Source organism: Sphaerodactylus townsendi, linkage group LG05 (genome assembly GCF_021028975.2).
Source record: "Sphaerodactylus townsendi isolate TG3544 linkage group LG05, MPM_Stown_v2.3, whole genome shotgun sequence".
In the NCBI taxonomy this organism is placed as follows: Eukaryota; Metazoa; Chordata; class Lepidosauria; order Squamata; family Sphaerodactylidae; genus Sphaerodactylus; species Sphaerodactylus townsendi.
In genome coordinates, this window is record NC_059429.1 from 651,878 (window position 1) to 670,069 (window position 18,192).

At 51.1% G+C, this 18,192-nt stretch overlaps 1 protein-coding gene across 1 annotated transcript in view; it reads left to right on the top strand.

Annotated features, from left to right (window-relative positions):
- Positions 1-390: 390 nt before the first annotated feature.
- GRIN3B (glutamate ionotropic receptor NMDA type subunit 3B) overlaps positions 391-18,192 on the top strand; it is a 60,860-nt gene continuing 43,058 nt past the window's right edge. The window contains exons 1-5 of the mRNA XM_048496474.1: positions 391-534; positions 1,016-1,158; positions 10,529-10,679; positions 15,709-15,870; positions 15,983-16,030. Of these exons, the coding sequence (XP_048352431.1) occupies positions 391-534; positions 1,016-1,158; positions 10,529-10,679; positions 15,709-15,870; positions 15,983-16,030 (648 nt within the window). The remainder of the gene's footprint in view (positions 535-1,015; positions 1,159-10,528; positions 10,680-15,708; positions 15,871-15,982; positions 16,031-18,192) is intronic.

Consider the following 18,192-nt stretch of genomic DNA (forward strand, 5'->3'; position numbering starts at 1 on the left):
GGAGTATATATACCTGTGGAATGTCCAGGGTGGGAGAAAGAACCATTTGCACTGGTTAACAAGTGTAAAAGGTGCAGTTAGCCATTGTGATTTGCATGTATTGAGTGGAACCCACCCATTTTAGCATATGTAAGTAACACTGAAGTTGCATCGTCAATTAGTGAGGGCATCCGCATAGTAGTTGCCTGGCATTTTAATCCCTTTGATTGCTTCCTGCCTGGAGACCTCCTGTGTCTGGGTGGGGTTCACTAGCCACAGTCTTGGCTTCGAAGGCCTGCAGAAAAGGGAGGTTGGGAAGCAGCTCTAAAGAGCCAGGGCAGCCACAGGGAAGGCCTTTAGGTGTAGGGCTGCCAGGCCCAAGATGGGACCTGGAATTCCAGGCTGGAGGAAATGGCAGCTTTGGAGCACAGGCTCTCTGGCATCCCGGCCCTGAGCGGGCAGCCCTCTTTGGAGGGGTTCCCAGGAGACAAGCTTCAGCCTCTGGGGTTCGCCCGGCAGAGTCCCCAGCTGGCTTCGGAGTGCAGGCCGGCCAGTGTGGGCCACAGAGGGCTTCAAGGTCTCCAGCAGCACCGTGAACAAGGCCCAGAAATAAACTGAGAGCCAGAGGAGCTTCGCCGCTCTCCAGAGTAGAGTCTGCCTGCTCTTAACTACTACACCACAATGGCCCTCAGGCAGTGTTGGGATTCAGCTGGTTCGTACCACTTCAGCAGAACCGGTTGTTAAAATGGTGCTTGTAAACAACCAGTTGTTAGGTTATTTGCATCCCACCTCTGCTCTCTCAGGGAATGTTTGCAAGCTAACCCCTGTGCGGGAAGGTACCTGTTTGGCTGGGATTACAATCTTGTACAGTTTGAGGAGCCTCCATTCTCAGAGGCAGTCTGCCTTTAGAAGCTGAAGGCAGGGAACCAACAGCGTGCTATTTATGTTGGCTTCCCAGGAGGATCCGCTAGGAAAGAGGATTCTAGGCCAGGTGGATTTTTGTTCGGATCCTGGCCAGACTTGTTGTGCTGTTCAGGGACTGGAGCATCCTTCTCCCTTGACTCGCTTTCCCCCTGTGGTGGAGCTGCTGACACCCAGGACTGGAGCTCAGAGTGGGAATTATTTCAGCTCTCTCTGGCCTCCTCTGCCTCCCTCCGGCAGATTTGTGAGAGACGGACGGTGCTGTGGCTCAGAGGCAGCGCTTTGCTTTATTTTCCCTTTCCCTCTGGAACAGGTTGGCAAGGGGGTGGCAGCAGTCCAGGTGTCTTAAATCTCTTCCAGAAGGTGCGGGACTCCTCTTGGAGCGCACAGGCTCTCTGTCCTGACGGGGAATCTGGTTGGGGTGGCCCTGAGACACATGTGTTTTCTTTTCTAACCTGAGGCACTCCATCACTGTCTTTATGCCCATTTTCCATCGTTTCCCCCCTTCCACCGAGGCCTTCTGAGCCCCCAGTTCCGGAGTTCCGAGCCTCCTGTTGGGTCTCCTTTGCACTGGGCCCTCTTTGCTGCTGCTGGGGCTGCCAACCTCCAGGTGGGGTCTGGACACCTTCCAGAATTACAACTAATCTCCCGGCTCAGAGATCAGCCCCCCTGGGGAAGGCGGCTCCTCTGGAGGGTAGACTGCAGGGCACTGCATCCCACTGATTTCCCCTCACTCCCCCACATCTGCTTGCTCTGGATTCACCCCCAAACCTCCAAGGGTTTCTCAGCCTGGAGGGAGCCACCCAGCTTGCTTCCCCAAAGTCCTGACGCCTCCTCCTCACACCTCCCGGGTCTGCTCTTCTCTTGAAGAGCAGGTGCACTCTGATCTGGAGGATCCGGGTTTGATTCCCCGCTCTGCTGCTTGAGCTGTGGAGGCTTATCTGGGGAATTCAGATTAGCCTGTGCACTCCCACACATGCCAGCTGGGTGACTTTGGGCTAGTCACAGCTCTTCGGAGCTCTCTCAGCCCCACCTACCTCACAGGGTGTTTGTTGTGAGGGAGCAAGGGCAAGGAGATTGTAAGCTCCTTTGAGTCTCCTGTAGGAGAGAAAGGGGGGATATAAATCATCCTCCTCCTCCTCCTCCTCCTCCTCCTCCTCCTCCTCCTCCTCTTCTTCTTCTTCTTCTTCTGCTGCTGCTGCTGCTGCTGCTGCTGCTGCTGCTGAATGGCTCAACCCAGTCTGGGAGCAAAATGTAGCCTTTGTCCTGATTAGCTCCGTGCCTCTTCTGTGGCCTCTCAAATGGGTCTCCCGAGTTGGCAGTCAGGCGGCCAGATGTTTTCCTGCCCTCTCATCCGAAAAGGAGTGTTTGAGTCTCGCTGGCTTCGAGGGTAATTAGAAACCATTCAGGGAAATGGCTGAGGCCCCTGGAGCTCAATTGATGTTATTGCCTCTTGCCCAAAAGACCTGGGCGGATGAGGAGGGGAGGACTTTAAAGGCCTCAGGGGCCGCCTGTCTGCACAAGACAGGCCTTAACCAGGATTTGCTGCCAGGGCCTGGGGGAGTCCCCTTTTTGCTTTTTAAACATTTTTTCTTCAATCATCTAGCCAGAAGAGAAGTTCTGCTTAATTTTAAAGTGTATGCGCTGGTCCTCATACATAAATTAATATAACAAGATAAGATAGAAGCCAAGTAAAAACAAAATAATGAGAGCCAGTGTGGACGAGGGAGACGTGGGTTCCAATCCCGACAGGTGCTGGCATAAGAACATAAGAACATAAGAACAAGCCAGCTGGATCAGACCAGACTCCATCTAGTCCAGCTCTCTGCTACTCGCAGTGGCCCACCAGGTGCCTTTGGGAGCTCACATGTAGGATATGAACGCAATGGCCTTCTGCGGCTGTTGCTCCCGATCACCTGGTCTGTTAAGGCATTTGCAATCTCAGATCAAGGAGGATCAAGATTGGTAGCTAAGCAAACCCACTTCTCTTCCATAAATCTGTCCAAGCCCCTTTGTAAAGCTAGTCCAGGTTAGTGGCCTCACCCACCTCCTGTGGTAGGCATATTCCAACACACCAATCACATCTGTGTGAAGAAGTGTTTAGTAGTCATCCCCGGGCAGGGTCGCCGCTAAGGAATAGGCGAAGACGCATGGAGGAGGAAGTTTCTATCTGGTGAGAGAGCCAGCAACAGTGGAAGCGCTGGATTTCGGTGGATCCTGGACAACTCTCCCTGTGCTGGTCTCTGGCAACCTTTATTAGGGTTTCATTGTGGGCGGTAAAAAGGAGGTGGGTAGGGAGATGAGCCGGAGACCGAGACCTGGGAGATCATCATGTGATGCATAGATCTCACCTGGCTACGTGCGGAGAGGAGCCGTAAGCTGCCTGGAGGCCTAATCCTCACCTGCTGGGGGCAAGACCATTGTCCCTGCGCCTCGTGACTGAGCCAGACAGTGTCATGACCCGTGACTCATAGGGGATGAGGAGTGGGGGTGCGATGCGACCGGCAAGGCCACCGGCGAGGGTCCGCTGGCTGTTCCTAACGCTCTGTACCACGGGCGCCATGCTGGGTCGGCAGTGCACTACTACATCTCCTCCTTTTGGCATTTTGCGTGGGGCCGAAATGCTATAGGGCGCTGCATTTAAAGTGGACGCTTGTTCTCCTCCGGCCGCCTATGGGTCAAGCTGGACCAAGCTGCTTGTGTAACATTAGAACTTTACGCGGGGTAAGTGGAAATTCGAGGGGCTTCTACACACGCTACAGGCAACATTAGACAACGCATTGAACGTAAACAAGATCCCCATAACGGGGCGCAACAATTAAACCCCATGCAGAGCTGTACAATAGCACTCTCAACCATCCTCCCGCAGCCAGCTCCAGAGGGCTGACCACCAATGGGGGGCAAAACATCATACTTCCGATTAGGATACAACTTCTTGCAGCTCACGCACTTCTGGCATGTGAATCAACTGGGAACTCATCAGAAAGATTAAAAAACAACACATATTATGTACATTCTCACAACCTTGGCGTGATGTAACAACAACAAAGTAATCAATAGCGCACGATTGTCTAGGGTCACTTTGGACGAAGTTCCTGCTGTTCGGAGGCCAGAGCCGTCCAGAGCAAATGTGGAGGTAGAATTGATGGGCTCTCGCGAAGGGTACACAGGCCAGCCGGCCGGGTCATAGTCTTGGTGTTGCAGGAAACAAGTCCGGGGGCTCCCACAAGGGAAGTTGCGAGGGAGACAGGCTCCGCCTTGGAGAGGGCGACCGCGTCGTTTCGACAGGAGGGATCGAAAGGCAGAGCGGAGCGGCGGCGGCGGCGTCCAGGCTCCTGGGGTGGAGCCTGGGGTAGCAGAGAGTCCCGCAGACAGACAGGCGGAAATGCAGCAATAACAAATAACATAACTTCAAAAAAAATTAGGCATGCAATAAATTCAAACAATAAAAACATGGCTAAACGATACATAGGCTGGATGATGTGCGGAAGGAAGGCAACCCGTGGTTGCATAATTGTCCAATGCATGGCTCTTGCTGTTTGACTACCAAAGCTACAGAGCCATGGCATGCTAGAGTCCATGGATTTCTCAAGAGCGTAGGGAGAGCTACTAATAGTCTTTAGCATTGCAGGTTCAGTGATTCTCAAGAGCAAGGTCGTCAGAGAAGGCGTGCTCCAACAATCTTCAAGCCGCTGAGAACAGCGGAGAGTTCCAAGGGTTAATCTATCAGGAATGCCCCTGGCTGCAACTCCAAGCTTCAGCCAGGGGCGGCAGAGAGGGAGAGAGCATCGCGGTTGTAGATGAGGAGCCGCAACACGCGACATCCACATCTGAGCCACAGCTGGCCCAGGCTGCCGTTCCCCCCCCCAGGGGTGGCCCAGCGGGGCTGTGATCCTGTGGAAGAATGGGTGTGCTGGCTCCAGAGAGATCCCTCCCATCTCGCCCAGGCTGGGGGGCAATCGGCCCCTCTCGACAGGGCTGCATGGGTCGGATCCTCCAGGGAGGCCCCGCTCCATCTCCGGGTGGGGCTGGTCTGGCATGGCGAGCTGGACTCCTGTATGGAAGAGAAAAGACAAGCAACGCTTTTCCCCTAGGGGTTTTGCGTGCTGGCTGAGTTAGTCCTTATAGATGACAGTGGAAGGCTCGAGCCCTGAGTGGGGCGGGCAATTTTTGATAGAGAATAGAGAAGAGTACTTTGGATATGGTCTGCTGGATGAGACCTTGATTGGGTCAATATAGGGAACTACTCCCCTTTTTCTTTCGCTTTGTTTTGGCCAAGCTTTCTGTTAGGCGTAGTTGGCCCATTCCGACAACGATCACTTGCAACATTCAAGGCGTTAAGAGATACAAGGCAGGGAATTGCCCGAAGGCTTAGGAGAAGGGAGAGGTCATATCCAGGTCGGATGTTTGTTTGTAAAACAATCCCAATCACCGTCTAAGGTGTGGGTTTTGCAAAGCAACTTGAACAATTCACAATTATAGTCATATCGTAATATAGCATCTATAGGAAAGATATAGAGAAGATGCAAAGAAAACAGTTCCTGGGCTTGAGGTTTGATCACAGGAGCAAATTGAGAGGGGTTTGCAAAAAACCCTTTATCAGATCCTAGATCTAGAGGTGGGGTGCGTCAGCCCAGCAGAAAGAGGGAGGTGTGTGTGCAGAAAGGAAGGCAGGGGGGGGGAAGGGTTTGGAAATCAGCTCTACCTTCCCCTCCCGTAAGGGGACTTTGGCCGGTTTGAGCTCGCTTCCTACCTTCACAGCGGAGGCTGTGTAAGATAGGTGTGGCTGAGAGACCCCCCTTGGCACTGTGACTAGCCAGGGAGCGCTCAGCAGAGAATGTGGGAGCATGAAAATGATTTTGGCTTCATATATGTAAACTTGCGCCACGCCAATGTGGCAGTGTAGGCTCAGATGGACGAAGGAAAAGGTTCTCAAGGAGAGGTTTGAAGAAAAGTTTTGAAGGTTTAAACTAAGATGGAGGCGGCTTGAAGCAGGTCCCATCGGTATCCTGGGGAGAACGCACGAGCTGTGTCCCGTTTAAGGCGGATGCTGTAATGGGCTTAAGCCTTTCAAGGCATTGGCACACATAATCAGAAGGAGAAAAACTTTAACTGAAGCACAAGAGCATAGCGCAGAAGCAATGGAAAATTCCCCCCTATGAGGGGAAAACTTTAGCGGTCTCTTGAAAGGGGGCAAGACATACAGAACATACATAGGCATACAGAGCACATATAAAGTAACTTGAGGGAGGGATTTTCGCAACTCTGATTTGAGATTTTGCTCTCTCTGAGGTGCTGGACGATTTTGCTGCCACTGGGAGCTTTGAGCTTAGGGCTTTGCACAGGCTCAGAGGCTGGGCGGATGAGATCTTGGTTTTGAAACCTTACAGCCTAGAGGGCCATAGGGGGCTTCTTCTTCACTGAAAGGGACACTTTTGGCTTAAGGCCATTGTCGCGCAGCATCTTCCCCTTTCCATGCACCTCATTGTCCTGTAGGATTGGCTATGGGGCATTCTGAGGGAGGAGGCTCAAAAAAGCGACAGTCCCTCTTCCGTCAGCATTCCTTTCTGCTGCAATTCAGTGACTGTGGACTCTGCAGAGATTTTGAAAATCGCATGCGCCATTCACTGGGGGGGGGCACTCGCCATGGCCGGAGAGCAATGGTGACTCTTTGGACGTAGAAGGGGTTATCAGAGCAGGAAGTATAGACGAGGGGGGAGCAAGGTAAGCTGGCAAGACCAGCCCAATGGTCTGCTCCACGTGGGGATGGGATCACTATACTGAGCTGGGGCAGCCAGAGATCTCATGGGGGAGCATCCGGGAAGGGTTTGAGGAGTGCGGATCTTGGTTCCGGCTGGGGAGATGTTCCCGGCGCTGGCCTCCCCAGCCGGGCATTGGGAGAGGCGCTCAGTCTTAGAACTCTCTCCTGGGGGGGTCTTCGCCTCTCTGAGGGAGAGACCCTCCTCCCGCCAGGGTTGTGGAGGCCCCCGCCGCCGGGCAGCCTACAATTCCTCCCGAGGAGAAATGTCCTGGCAGGGCTTCTGCCGCAATTGGAGACACTCCGTCTCGGGCTGTCCTCATGGCAGCCGGAGAGGATGCTGGCGGCTAGAAGGACACTGGGCTTCTGATGTGCGGCTTGGAAAGACCCGACATATCCTGGCAGCTTTTGAGCATGTCGGCCAGCCTGTGGTTCCTCTCCTAGGCCTGTGGATCGCTTTATGCACCTTCCAGCGGAGGCATTCTCCTGGCAAGTTGGGCGCTTTAAGGAGTCTCTCAGCCTCTGGCATTCTCCCTCGCTGTCAACTCTGCCTCTTGAGGGCCTCCTGGAGCCTGTCTTCACAAACCTCAGCATAGGGCTCTTTGAGTGCTTCTGCCTGGGTGCTAGAAAAACTTTGGGCTATTGGCTGTCCGGGTATTGGGGATCTTCCAAAAACGCCTCTTTGTAGGCGCATATCCAGAGGCTTAATCGCGTAAGGGTGGCCACCGGCAGGGACGCATCTGGATTTCGTTGGGGTTACTGGAAGGCATCGGGGCCGTTAAAAGCTGAAAGCGGCTGTGCTTAGAGCGCCGCCGGAGGCGGGCTTCACCCTGCTAAAAAGCATTGCTGAGCGGAACTCGGCCTCCCAGATCAAGCAAATTGTGCAGGGAGCTCAGGAGCATGCGGAAGAGTGGTCTTCCAGTCGTCCGGAACCATTAAGTGACTTCCCTCGCGACCGCCTCTAGCGGCTACCTGCCTCTCTACACTTAGGGGCTGGTGACTCCTATCGTCCCGCTTACCTGGGCTTATCGCGAGCTCAGTGAGGATGTTATATAAGCTTAAAGAGGCGGTACTCGACAACCCCTGGCCCGGATGACGCCACCCTCCCCTCAGTATCTGGGTGAAATGGACGGGGCACAATGCAAGAATCTCGGCATCGTCTTCCGTCAGGGTTTCTTTCTTCTGCAGATCGTGGCTAATGCGTTCTGGCGTAGAGTTTTAAGAAACCCGCCACGCCATTATGTGGCGGCCTTGACGGAGGTGCAGTGGCTTCGGAAAATGAAGGCGGAGTAGGGAGGGGCGGCTGAGCCGCTGGGAGAGTTTGAAATGGGGGCCGAAGGAGCAAGGGGGGGAGACAGAAGGGGAGGACAGGCGTCCAATTTAGTGGATAGAGAAAATCTCCGGGGTTTGAAATTCGAAGGTGAAAGATCGAAGGTAGGGCGCTGCTCTAAGCAGCAAGGGGAGCCGTAGGTCTGCAGGCTGATGCATGCGACAAAACATTATTCTGTCTCCACTGTCAGTAGCAGCTGACATCGGGCGCTACGTAGGGCTCTGGTCGCAGCTAAGAGTCGCCCGATGTTTTCCCCAGTCCCCTTAAGATTCCAATGTCCCCCCCCCCTCTGGGTAACACCATGGACACCTGAGCTTCAATCTCCTCAACCAATCTTATGCTAGCAGCTCCCTTCTCTTTACGGGGACTCCTGCCGCATTTCGCTAACGCTTGAAGTTCGATCTCAACGTGCTTTGTCCCATAAGTCCCTGCTTTTGCAAGTCTCCCTATACTTCCACCCGGGTAAGGTTCCTGGACTCGGACGGAGAGGAGTGTCCTAGGACGCTGTGTCTCTGGATCGCGCCCGGGATCCAGAGGGACAGGCGCACTACCGAAACGGTGGTCCCTGGATCTGCGCCGGATCCAGCGGACTTCGATGGTCATCGCGCCCTTCCCCAGGCTTACGGTGAGCAGGGTGGAGAGGTTCGAGGATCTCCCCGAGGTTTCACGCACCAGCTTGTAGTCATCCCCGCAGGGTGCGTGCAGCTAAGGAATAGGCTGAGACGCTGGGAGGGAGGAGTTTCTCATCTGGTGGAGAGCTGGTCAGCAACAGGGAAGCGCTGGGATTTCGTGGATCCCTGACAAAACTCTCCCTGTGCTGGTCTCTGGCACCTTTTTATTAGGGTTTCATTGTGGCGTGTAAAGGGAGGTGGGTAGGGAGATGAGCCGGAGACCCGGGGACTCCTGGAGACTGCCCATCACTGTGATGCGCCCATGATTCTCACCTGGCTACGTGCGGAGGAGAGAGCGTGAGCTGCCTGGAAGCCTGAGAAAATCCTCACCTGGGGTTGCAAGACCATTGTCCCTGCGTGCCTCTCAGTGACTGAGCCAGACAGTTCATGACCCGTGGACTCGCATAGGGGGGATGAGGGAGTGGGGAGATGCTGGTCGCGACCGGGGCAAGGCCGCAGGGTCCACAGTTGAAGCGTCCCCAACGTTTTGCTACCACGGCGCTGCTGGGTCGGCAGTGCACTACTACAAGTGTTTCCTTTTATTAGTCCTAATTCTTCCCCCCAGCATTTTCAATGAATGCCCCCTGGTTCTAGTATTGTGAGAAAGAGAGAAAAATTTATCTCTGTCAACATTTTCTACCCCAACGAGCAATAATTTCCTTTGTAGACTTCAATCAGATCCCCTCAGTCAGCCCTCCTCTCCAAACTAAAGAGATTCCCAAACGCTGCAGCCTCCTCATAGGGAAGGTGGCTCCAGTCCCTCAATCATCCTTGTTGCCCTTCTCTCTGCACTTTTTCTATCTCTCTTCTAATATCCTTTTTTGAGATGCGGCGACTCCAGAACTGGACACAGTACTCCAAGTGCGGTCGCATCTACTGCTTTAGTATAAGGCTGCATGACAATCTTTGCAGTTTTATTACTCAATTCCTTTTCTAATGATCCCCAGCATAGAGTTTCTACTTTTTTACAGGTTATGCATTGAGTTGACATTCCCATGGAACTATCAACTAAGACTTCAAATCCCTTTCCTGGTCTGTGACTGATAGCACTGACCCTTGTAGCGTGTATGTGAAGTTTGGATTTTTTGCCCCTATGTGCATCGCTTTACATTTTTCTACATTGAACTGCATTTGCCATTTCTGAGCCCTCTCACCTAATTTATCAAGGTCCGCTTGGAGCTCTTCGCAATCCTTTGTGGTTCTCACCACCCTACATAATTTGGTATCATCTGCAAACTTGGCCACCACGCTACCCACCCCTACTTCCGTGTCATTTATGAATAGGTTAAAGAGCACTGGTCCCAAACCGGATCCTTGGGGGACACCACTCCCTACATCTCTCCATTGCAAGAACTTCCCATTTACACCCACTCTTTGTTTCCTGTTTCTCAACCAGTTTTTAATCCATAGGAGGATTTCCCTTTAATCCATAGGAGGACTTCCCTTTAATCCATAGGAGGACTTCCCTGGTGGGGGGAACTTGCTCACACTCTTTCAGCCTAACCTACCTGACAGGATTATGGTGAACAGTAGATGAGAGGAGAATGACGTAAGCCGTTTTGGGCCCCCATTGAGGAGAAAGTGGGGTGCAAATGAAGTAAGTAAACAAACAAATAGCATCGTGTTGGTTGTGTTCTCTGGAGTTGCTGGCTCTGGATTGGGACATTCCTGTAGATTTCGTGGTGGGGTCTGGGGAGGGGAGGGACCTCAGTGGGAAATGTGGCCATAGAGGCCACTCTCCGAAGCAGCCATTTTCTCCGGGGAAATGTGGGTCTCCGTAAGCCTGGAGATCAGTTGTGATTCCCAGATCTTTAGTCCTCCCCTGGAGGCTGGCATCCCCAATTTTGCCCCTCCTGCCTTGTTTCCCAGGAGGACCAGAAGTCTTCTGCCCCCTGACCTGCCCCCGCCGCGTTTCCTGAGTCCGAAATGTTTTGATTCCTTCTCCACTCTTCGGCAGGCAGTTCCCTGGCTGGCCGGGCACTCTTTTGGCCCAGCCTCTCTGGTGACCTTCTGCATTCTCGTGGGTGTTCATGCTTGGAGCCTTCCCCTCCAGATTCAGCCTGCGACCTCCACCGGACTCCAGCAACATTTTCCCATTGGGGGGAGGGCTTTCCTGCCCAAGTCGTTTACCTGGGGTTTTTAGGTGTTCTCGTTCCAGTGGTTTTCTACAAAGTTTGTCAGCAGCCCCTTCTCCAGACGTTTCCCAAATGTTGCTCTTGGTCAAACTCGACACGGTCCTTGCTTTTTCTACGCACGCATGCAAAAAACAAATTTGCTTGTATGTGATTTGTCTGTGGCAGATGCACCCCTTTCCCTCGTATGTTTCCCTGTTTTCGCTGTGCATTCACTCTAGCAAAGATTTGCTAATTTGATAATAGAAAAAAAATGCAAGAACTGTTAATTAAGAGGAAAGGTGGGGGAGGAGCGAGGTGGGGGATGGGGGGAAATGGCAGACTCTGCCGAAGGGGAGGTTGGGGAACCGCCCAGGAGGTGTGGATAAGGACCAGGCTTTTTGGCAGGGTGGAAAAGATTGCCCTGATCAGGGAACTGAACCTCAAAATGAAAAACATGGCAGTAAAAGTGTTTATTAACACTCCAAAGGAAAAGGTACTTGGAAATGTTTCCAGAATTAGATTGTGTGTGTGTGTGTGTGTGTGTGTGCGTGCAGGGAGAACAGGAAGAAACTGATGGGAAAAGTGAGGATTTGTGCCCCAAAAGGCCGTGATTAGGTGCTCTGATGTGGTTAATGTTGCTTTTGCTGCTGTTTTAAAATGTTAAACTTGCAAATCTGGAAATTATGAACGTTTATTTCCATTATTTATGGTGTGCCTTTCTCACAGAGACTCCAGGCGGATTACGTGGAATTAGTGAGTGCAATCAACAAAATGTGCAATCAACACTTGCTGGTGCACTGGGATTTTAGAAGTTGTAGAACCATCTGAAGGAACTAAAGTGTAGCACAGTTGTTCACATGACCCATTAAGTGGAACAAAAATTACGTAATGGAATCCTACCTACAGTCAGTTAGACACAGCAGCATAGACCTCCGTCCCTGACCATTTATCCAAGCAAGTTTATAAAACCATTTTGCGCAGTTCAACCCTATTCCCTGTGCTGAGAAGCCTTCTGGAAGACTTCAGTTTTACGGGGCTTGCGGGAAGCCAGCAGCATCAGCGCTTCCCTCATCTCCCTGGGCGCCCAGGCCGCTCCACAAGGCAGGAAGCACAACGGAGAAGGCGCCTGTCAGGGCAGTTCTCGAGCTTGCCCATTTGCAGACTGGCACCTGCAGACGTTCCTGCTGTTATGGGCAAAGTTATCACGGGGGACCCTGGGGGCAGCCCCACATAAATCAAGGGAGTTAATGTTCACAAGGCCTCCAAGACAGGGATTCAGATGTTGTTGGCATGATTGGCCTGGGGGACTTACTAAGTTCTCTTGGGTTGCCAGCTTTGGGTTTGAAAATTGCTGGCGATCTGGGGGTAGACCCTTCCTCCTTAATTGCTCTGGAGTGGGTCTGCCGCTTTGCCGTGGGCTTCTGCTGCCCTCTGGCGGACAGCCGCCTGCTGTTCGGATGATCAACACAGTTTCCCAGCTGACTTTGTCGGGTCCCTTGGTTCCCTGAGAAAGGGGGCTGACTCACGGAAGTTGATACCCTGGGAACATCAGTCTCCAAGGTGTCTCTGGACTCAAACGTTGTTCTGCTTCTCCAGACTGAACACAGCTTCCTCCCCCCCCCTCCCCCGGGCTTGGTGCTGTCAAGTTGCCCTTGACTTACGGCGATGCTGTAGGGATGTTCAGAGATGGTTGCCCTGGCCTGCCTCTGCATAGGAACTCAAGGACATAACATCCAACTGGCCAATTGTCACAGTCCTGCTGTCTATTACGCTGCTGGAGTACCACGTGCAGTTCTGGAGGCCTCACTTTAAAAAGAATGGAGCGGGTGCAGAGGAGAACACTGAGGATGATCAGGGGCCTGGACACCAACAGTGGCAGGGGGACATGGGGTATTGCATGCCATTTGATCATGGGGGGCGGGGGGCACTGCCACTGCTCCCTCTGTGCTTAGCGGTGGGCAGCTCAGGTGGGCGCTGTGGCTGCAGGCCAGCTCCTGCCCTCCCCAGCGGGGAGACAGTCATGCCCCGGGCACCATTTTCGCGCAGTACGCCTCTGGACACCAAGCCCTCCAAGCTAAGGCGGAAGGACTTGGGAATGTTCAGCCCGGAAAAGAGGAGGTTGAGGGAGGACATGATGGCTCTCTGGAAGAAGTGATTTGAAGGGCTGTCCCTTAGAGGCGGGCAGGGGGCTGTTCCTGTTGGTAGCAGAGGATAGGACTCATAATAATGGGTATAAATTATGGGTGGAAAAGTGCCGGCTGGATATTGGGATTTGTTTTTTACAGTAAGAGTCGGTTGGCAGTGGAATCAGCTGCCGGGGGGGGGGGGTGAGCTCCCCCTCACTGGCAATCTTTAAGCAGCGGCTGGACAAATACTTGTCTGGGATGCTCTAGGCCAGTGGTGGCGAACCTATGGCACGGGTGCCAGAGGTGGCACTCAGAGCCCTCTCTGTGGGCACGTGCAAACAGAGTTGCCCCCCACCCCTCTAGGCTGGTCTGGGCTGCTGGGCTCGATTATTAGCATTAAACCTAAGACCTAGTTTTGGGGAAGCAGTGTAGGTAACCCTGTTAAGTGCTGTTAAACCCCACTGATTTTCATGCGAAGAACTAAAGCGCGATCCTTTACTTGCCCAGGGAGTAAGCTTGGTTGTTGGCAATGGGGTTTTGTTCCTGAGTAAACGCTCCTAGGGTTGTGATTCACCCGTTGGAAGAGTTGCACGGTTGCTTCAAAGTGAAGCCACCGACTACCACCAAGCTTACTCCTGAGTAACACACGCCTCGGAGCCAACCATTTTTTCTAAACTAAAACCTCAGTATTCAGGTTAAATTCCCGTGTTGGCACTTTGCGATAAATAAGTGGGTTTTGGGTTGCAATTTGGGCACTCGGTCACAAAAAGGTTCGCCATCACTGCTCTAGGCGGATCCTGCATTGAGCAGGAGGTTGGACCAGATGGCCTCCATGGGCCCTTCCAGCTCTATGACCTCCCATCCAAGTATCCAGGGCCAGCCCTGCTCAGCTTCTGAGGTCGGACAAGGCTGAGGTGCCCTGGGCCATCCAAGTTAGGGCTAACACAGCTACCCACCTGAAACTATCTTTTTTCTACATTTCCCCACTGGGTGTCCATGGTCTCTTTCACACTATTTATTCATTTTTATTTTTAAAATATTTATACTCCTTCCTACCCCCCAAAGGATTCAGAGCGGCGTACAATAGCATAAAGCCTAAAATTATACATAATCCCAGCCTTCTTCCATTTTGTCTTTACAACAATCCTGCAGGGTAGTTCAGCTGAACAAAACCAAGGGTTAATTCCCAAGGATCACTTGAGTGAATGTTGTGGTTTAGGAAGGATTTGAACCCAGGTCTCTGCAGTCCTAATCCAGTGCTCCGATTGCTACATCACAATAACTGAGAGCGGGTTGTTGCGACCCATAAGCTATTCAGCCCTGGAATCGAGAGTACCTCTGAGCATAAATGTGTCGTTTTAGCAGGTATGGTCTTAGCCTGGGTGCACTAAGGCTGGGTCCTCTGATCGGTGTATAATGCCAGGGCTTGGTGAATGTGAAGCAATGAAGGCCAGGCAAAGAGTGTCTTTTGAGCCTATCCGGAGAAGCCACTTGGAGCAGGGACAGACAGAATGACCTGTTCGTGGACATCTCAGAAGCTCCCCTATATGGTTGCTTAGGATCAAACAAAATGTCACAAGCTGGATGCTTGCACAAAAAGTGGGGAGGACAGTGAGATTGGGCTGTTTTACCTAGTGGGTGGAGGCCAAGCAAACTCTGATTGGAACATCGGTTCCCTCACCCCAGTACTGAGAGAGCTTACAGATTGGAGTAGCAAGGCCAGAGAGACGCTGAGTTGGTACAGCCATTAACCATGTGTTTATTTTATTTGTTTTATTAGATTTGATTTAGTACCCCACCCTTCCCCGCCAAGGCCGGGCTCAGGATGGCTAACACACACGTTTGAGCTTCATTTTAAAAACATTACATAAATAAGTTTATAGTTGAAACATACTACAAATATTCAATACGTTATAATAATTCAGATGGCTATTTGATGACACATCACCCACATATTGAATCAATTCTTGCTCCAGTTTAAAGGTCTATGAGTGAGAGAGGAGGGGCCATAATCTTAGAATCATAGAATCATAGAGTTGGAAGAGACCCCAAGGGCCATCGTCCAACCCCCTGCAATGAAGGAACACACAATCAAAGCACTCCCGACATATGCTGATCCAGCCTTTGTTTAAAAACCTCCAAATAAAGAGACTCCACCACTCTCCGAGGCAGTGAATTCCACTGTCAAACAGCCCTGACGGTCAGGAAGTTCTTCCTAATATTTTGGTGGAATCTCTTTTCCATCACCTTGAATCCATTACTCTGTGTCCTAGTCTCTGAGGCAGCAGGAAACAAGCTTGCTCCCTCTTCGACTTGACATCCCTTCAAATATTTAAACATGGTTATCATGTCACCCCTTAAGAGCTGTACTCTACTGGTTGAACTGGAAACCAGTGCAACCAGTAGAGTGCAGCTCTTATATACTCCCTCGCTGAGGTACCAGTGAGTACTCCCACAGTTCCATTCTGAACCAGTTGCAGTTTGCAGAGCAGTCTCAAGGGCAGGCCGGTATAGAGCAAGTTACAGTAGGCTAACCTGGAGGTGACTGTTGCATAGATCACTGAGGCCAGGTCTACACGGGACAGATAGGGGACCAACTGCCTGGCCTGGTGGGGATGGAAAAAAGCCATTCTGGCTGTATGTGTGACCTGTGTGTGACCTCCACAGACAAGGAGGACTCCAGGAACACTCCCAGGCTCTTTACCATGGAGGCAAGTGTTAAGGCCTCCCCATCCAAATTTGGCAGCTGAAATCCTTGCTCTGGCACCTGCCATCCTGGCCACAGAACCTCTGTCTTCGCTGGATTCAGTTCCAGCCTGCTCTGGTGCAGCCATCCTGCCTCCAGGCACTGAGCCAAAATATCTGGGGCGGTGGCCGGCTGACCCTCCTTCAGCAGCAGAAGCTGGGTGTCACCACCACGCTGAGGTCAGACCAGCCCAAAGCTCTGAACCAGCTGTGCCAGGGGTCGCATGTGGGTGTTGAATAATATCTGGGAAAGGATCGCCCCCTTTGGCACCCCACAAACAAGGGGGTTCCTGTGGGATGCTCCCTCCCCCAGTGCTTCCTGCTGTCCCCATTCCCAGAGAAACAAGGTCAACCCATTCAAGGCCGTGCCCCGTATTCCCGTATTGGTGAGGTGGTGGGTCAAAAGATCCTAATCAACCATGTTGAATGCTGCAGTGAGGCCTAAAAGCACCAGGAGCACCAACCTGCCTCAATCCGGTTGGAAACGGAGCTCGTTCCTGATGGCAACCAGCACGGCCCCCACCCCGTGGCCAGGCTGGAAGTCAGACTGGGGTTGGTCCAAGGCCAGTGTGTCATCTGAGCGTGGCGCCCAGCTTGCAAGACCTGAGCGAGGCTGTTAATGATGGGATATTTTGGAGGTCATTATTGTTGGAAGTAACAATGTCTAGCATGCAAAAAAAACTGAAAAGGAGACCCAGCAAGGAGTGGGCAAGTGGTCAGTTGGGGTGTAAAATTGGAGATCCTTCCCCTTTGTTGTCACCTCTTGTCTATTCTTAGACTGGTCATCTCAGGTGGCTTTAGGGAAGAGAAGTCCACAGTCGATCACCATCTTATGCTTTCTCATCTTATAGATAAGCATGTTAACACATGACAGAAAAATTGCATGTTGCATTTCTGGATTTGAGTAATGCTTTTGATACAGTTTCTAGGGACCTTCTTTGGATTAACAACAAACCTGGGTACAGAACCTCGCTTGCTTATGTTAATTCGGAAAATGTGTAATGCCACCTTTTGTCAAATTAAATTGGATCACTCAGGCTCATCATTATTTAATAAAATAACTACTAGGGGGAGTCAAGCGGGGCTGTGTATTGGCCCCACACCTATTCAATTTATATATAAATGACCTATATGATCATCTTAAATACAGTTGAAGGTCACCCTCCTAAATTAGGTTATAATTTTACTCCACTTTTGTTGTTTGCTGACGATACGGCCATTTTATCCCAAACTAGAGTTGGCCTTAAAAGATGCTTAAAAGGCTTTTTTCATTATTGTAAATTGAATTAATTGAAAGTCAACTATGCAAAATCAAAAACTGTAGTATTTTCAAAACGATGGCAACAATTGACATGGAAAATCGATATTTATTTAGAGCAGGTTAAGTCATTTAAATATCTTGGCTTAAATTTCTATTATAATTCCAGCTGGTCTTCACAAAGAACCTGCTCTATAACATCTGGGAAATGCCTAACTTCGGCTCTTGTGCAATTCTATTATGGGGAGGGCCGTCAATCACTGGATCTTTCCAACCAAGGTAATTCCGAAGATCCTTTATGGAATTCCAATATGGGTTGAAGCCTTTACTCCTGAAAATGAACAAGTTCAATCATTCTTTTTGAGAAGAGTTATGGGCGTTCCCAATAGTGTAACTCTCACTACATTATGCCTTGAATCTGGCTTATCCCCAAGGCCTGGATTACTACAATAAAGTACTGGCTTAAGAGTCATTTTAGAACAAAACAAGATGATATTATATCTTATCTTCTTAAAGATGCCCATCTCACAATAGACTAAAGCGATTACTCAAAAAATTAGGAATATTGGAATTGATTTAATTGCATTACAAAACAGTAATGGAAAGTTTATTTTGACTCAAATTAGTGATCGGCTGAGAGAACACGAGAGACCTTTCTTTTATTCAACCAAGATTGCAGCCTGTTCACCCCGAGCTTCGGGAATTTCCCCTAAGCTAAGGTGACCAGATTTTAACATTGGTAAAGTGGGACGCCATTGACCGGGGGGAGGGGGGGTTGGCGAAAGAGCACAGGGCGGGAAACAGGGGAGTGCCCCAGAAGGCAGTGCCGCAGCGCAGGAGGCTGCCACACTGCCAGAGGCGTAGCTGGGGAAAATTGAGCCTGGGGCAAAATATAAGTGTCCCGCCCCCGGCAACCGCCCTCCTCCACCATGACAAAAAAAGTTTTTTTGCACCAGGTCATCTCAAAGTGGCCATCACATTATAGAACATGCCCAAACTCACAAATCTGGGTAAAAACCAGATGCAGATGATTTTAAACAGATCATCATGAATTCATATGATTTTTACACTGGAATGAAATGAAATCACCATAAAATTATAGAACATGTCTTATTCTGCAGGAAGCACCAAAACAATCACGCATCCCATGCTCTGTGGTGCTGCAGTGGCACAAAAACCTGCTTGAAAAACATGGATCCTCATGATTTTTGCACTAAATCATCCCAAAATCACCAGAACATCACAACTCCAGTCATTAGCCACATGTCTAAACACAACAATCACACAGTC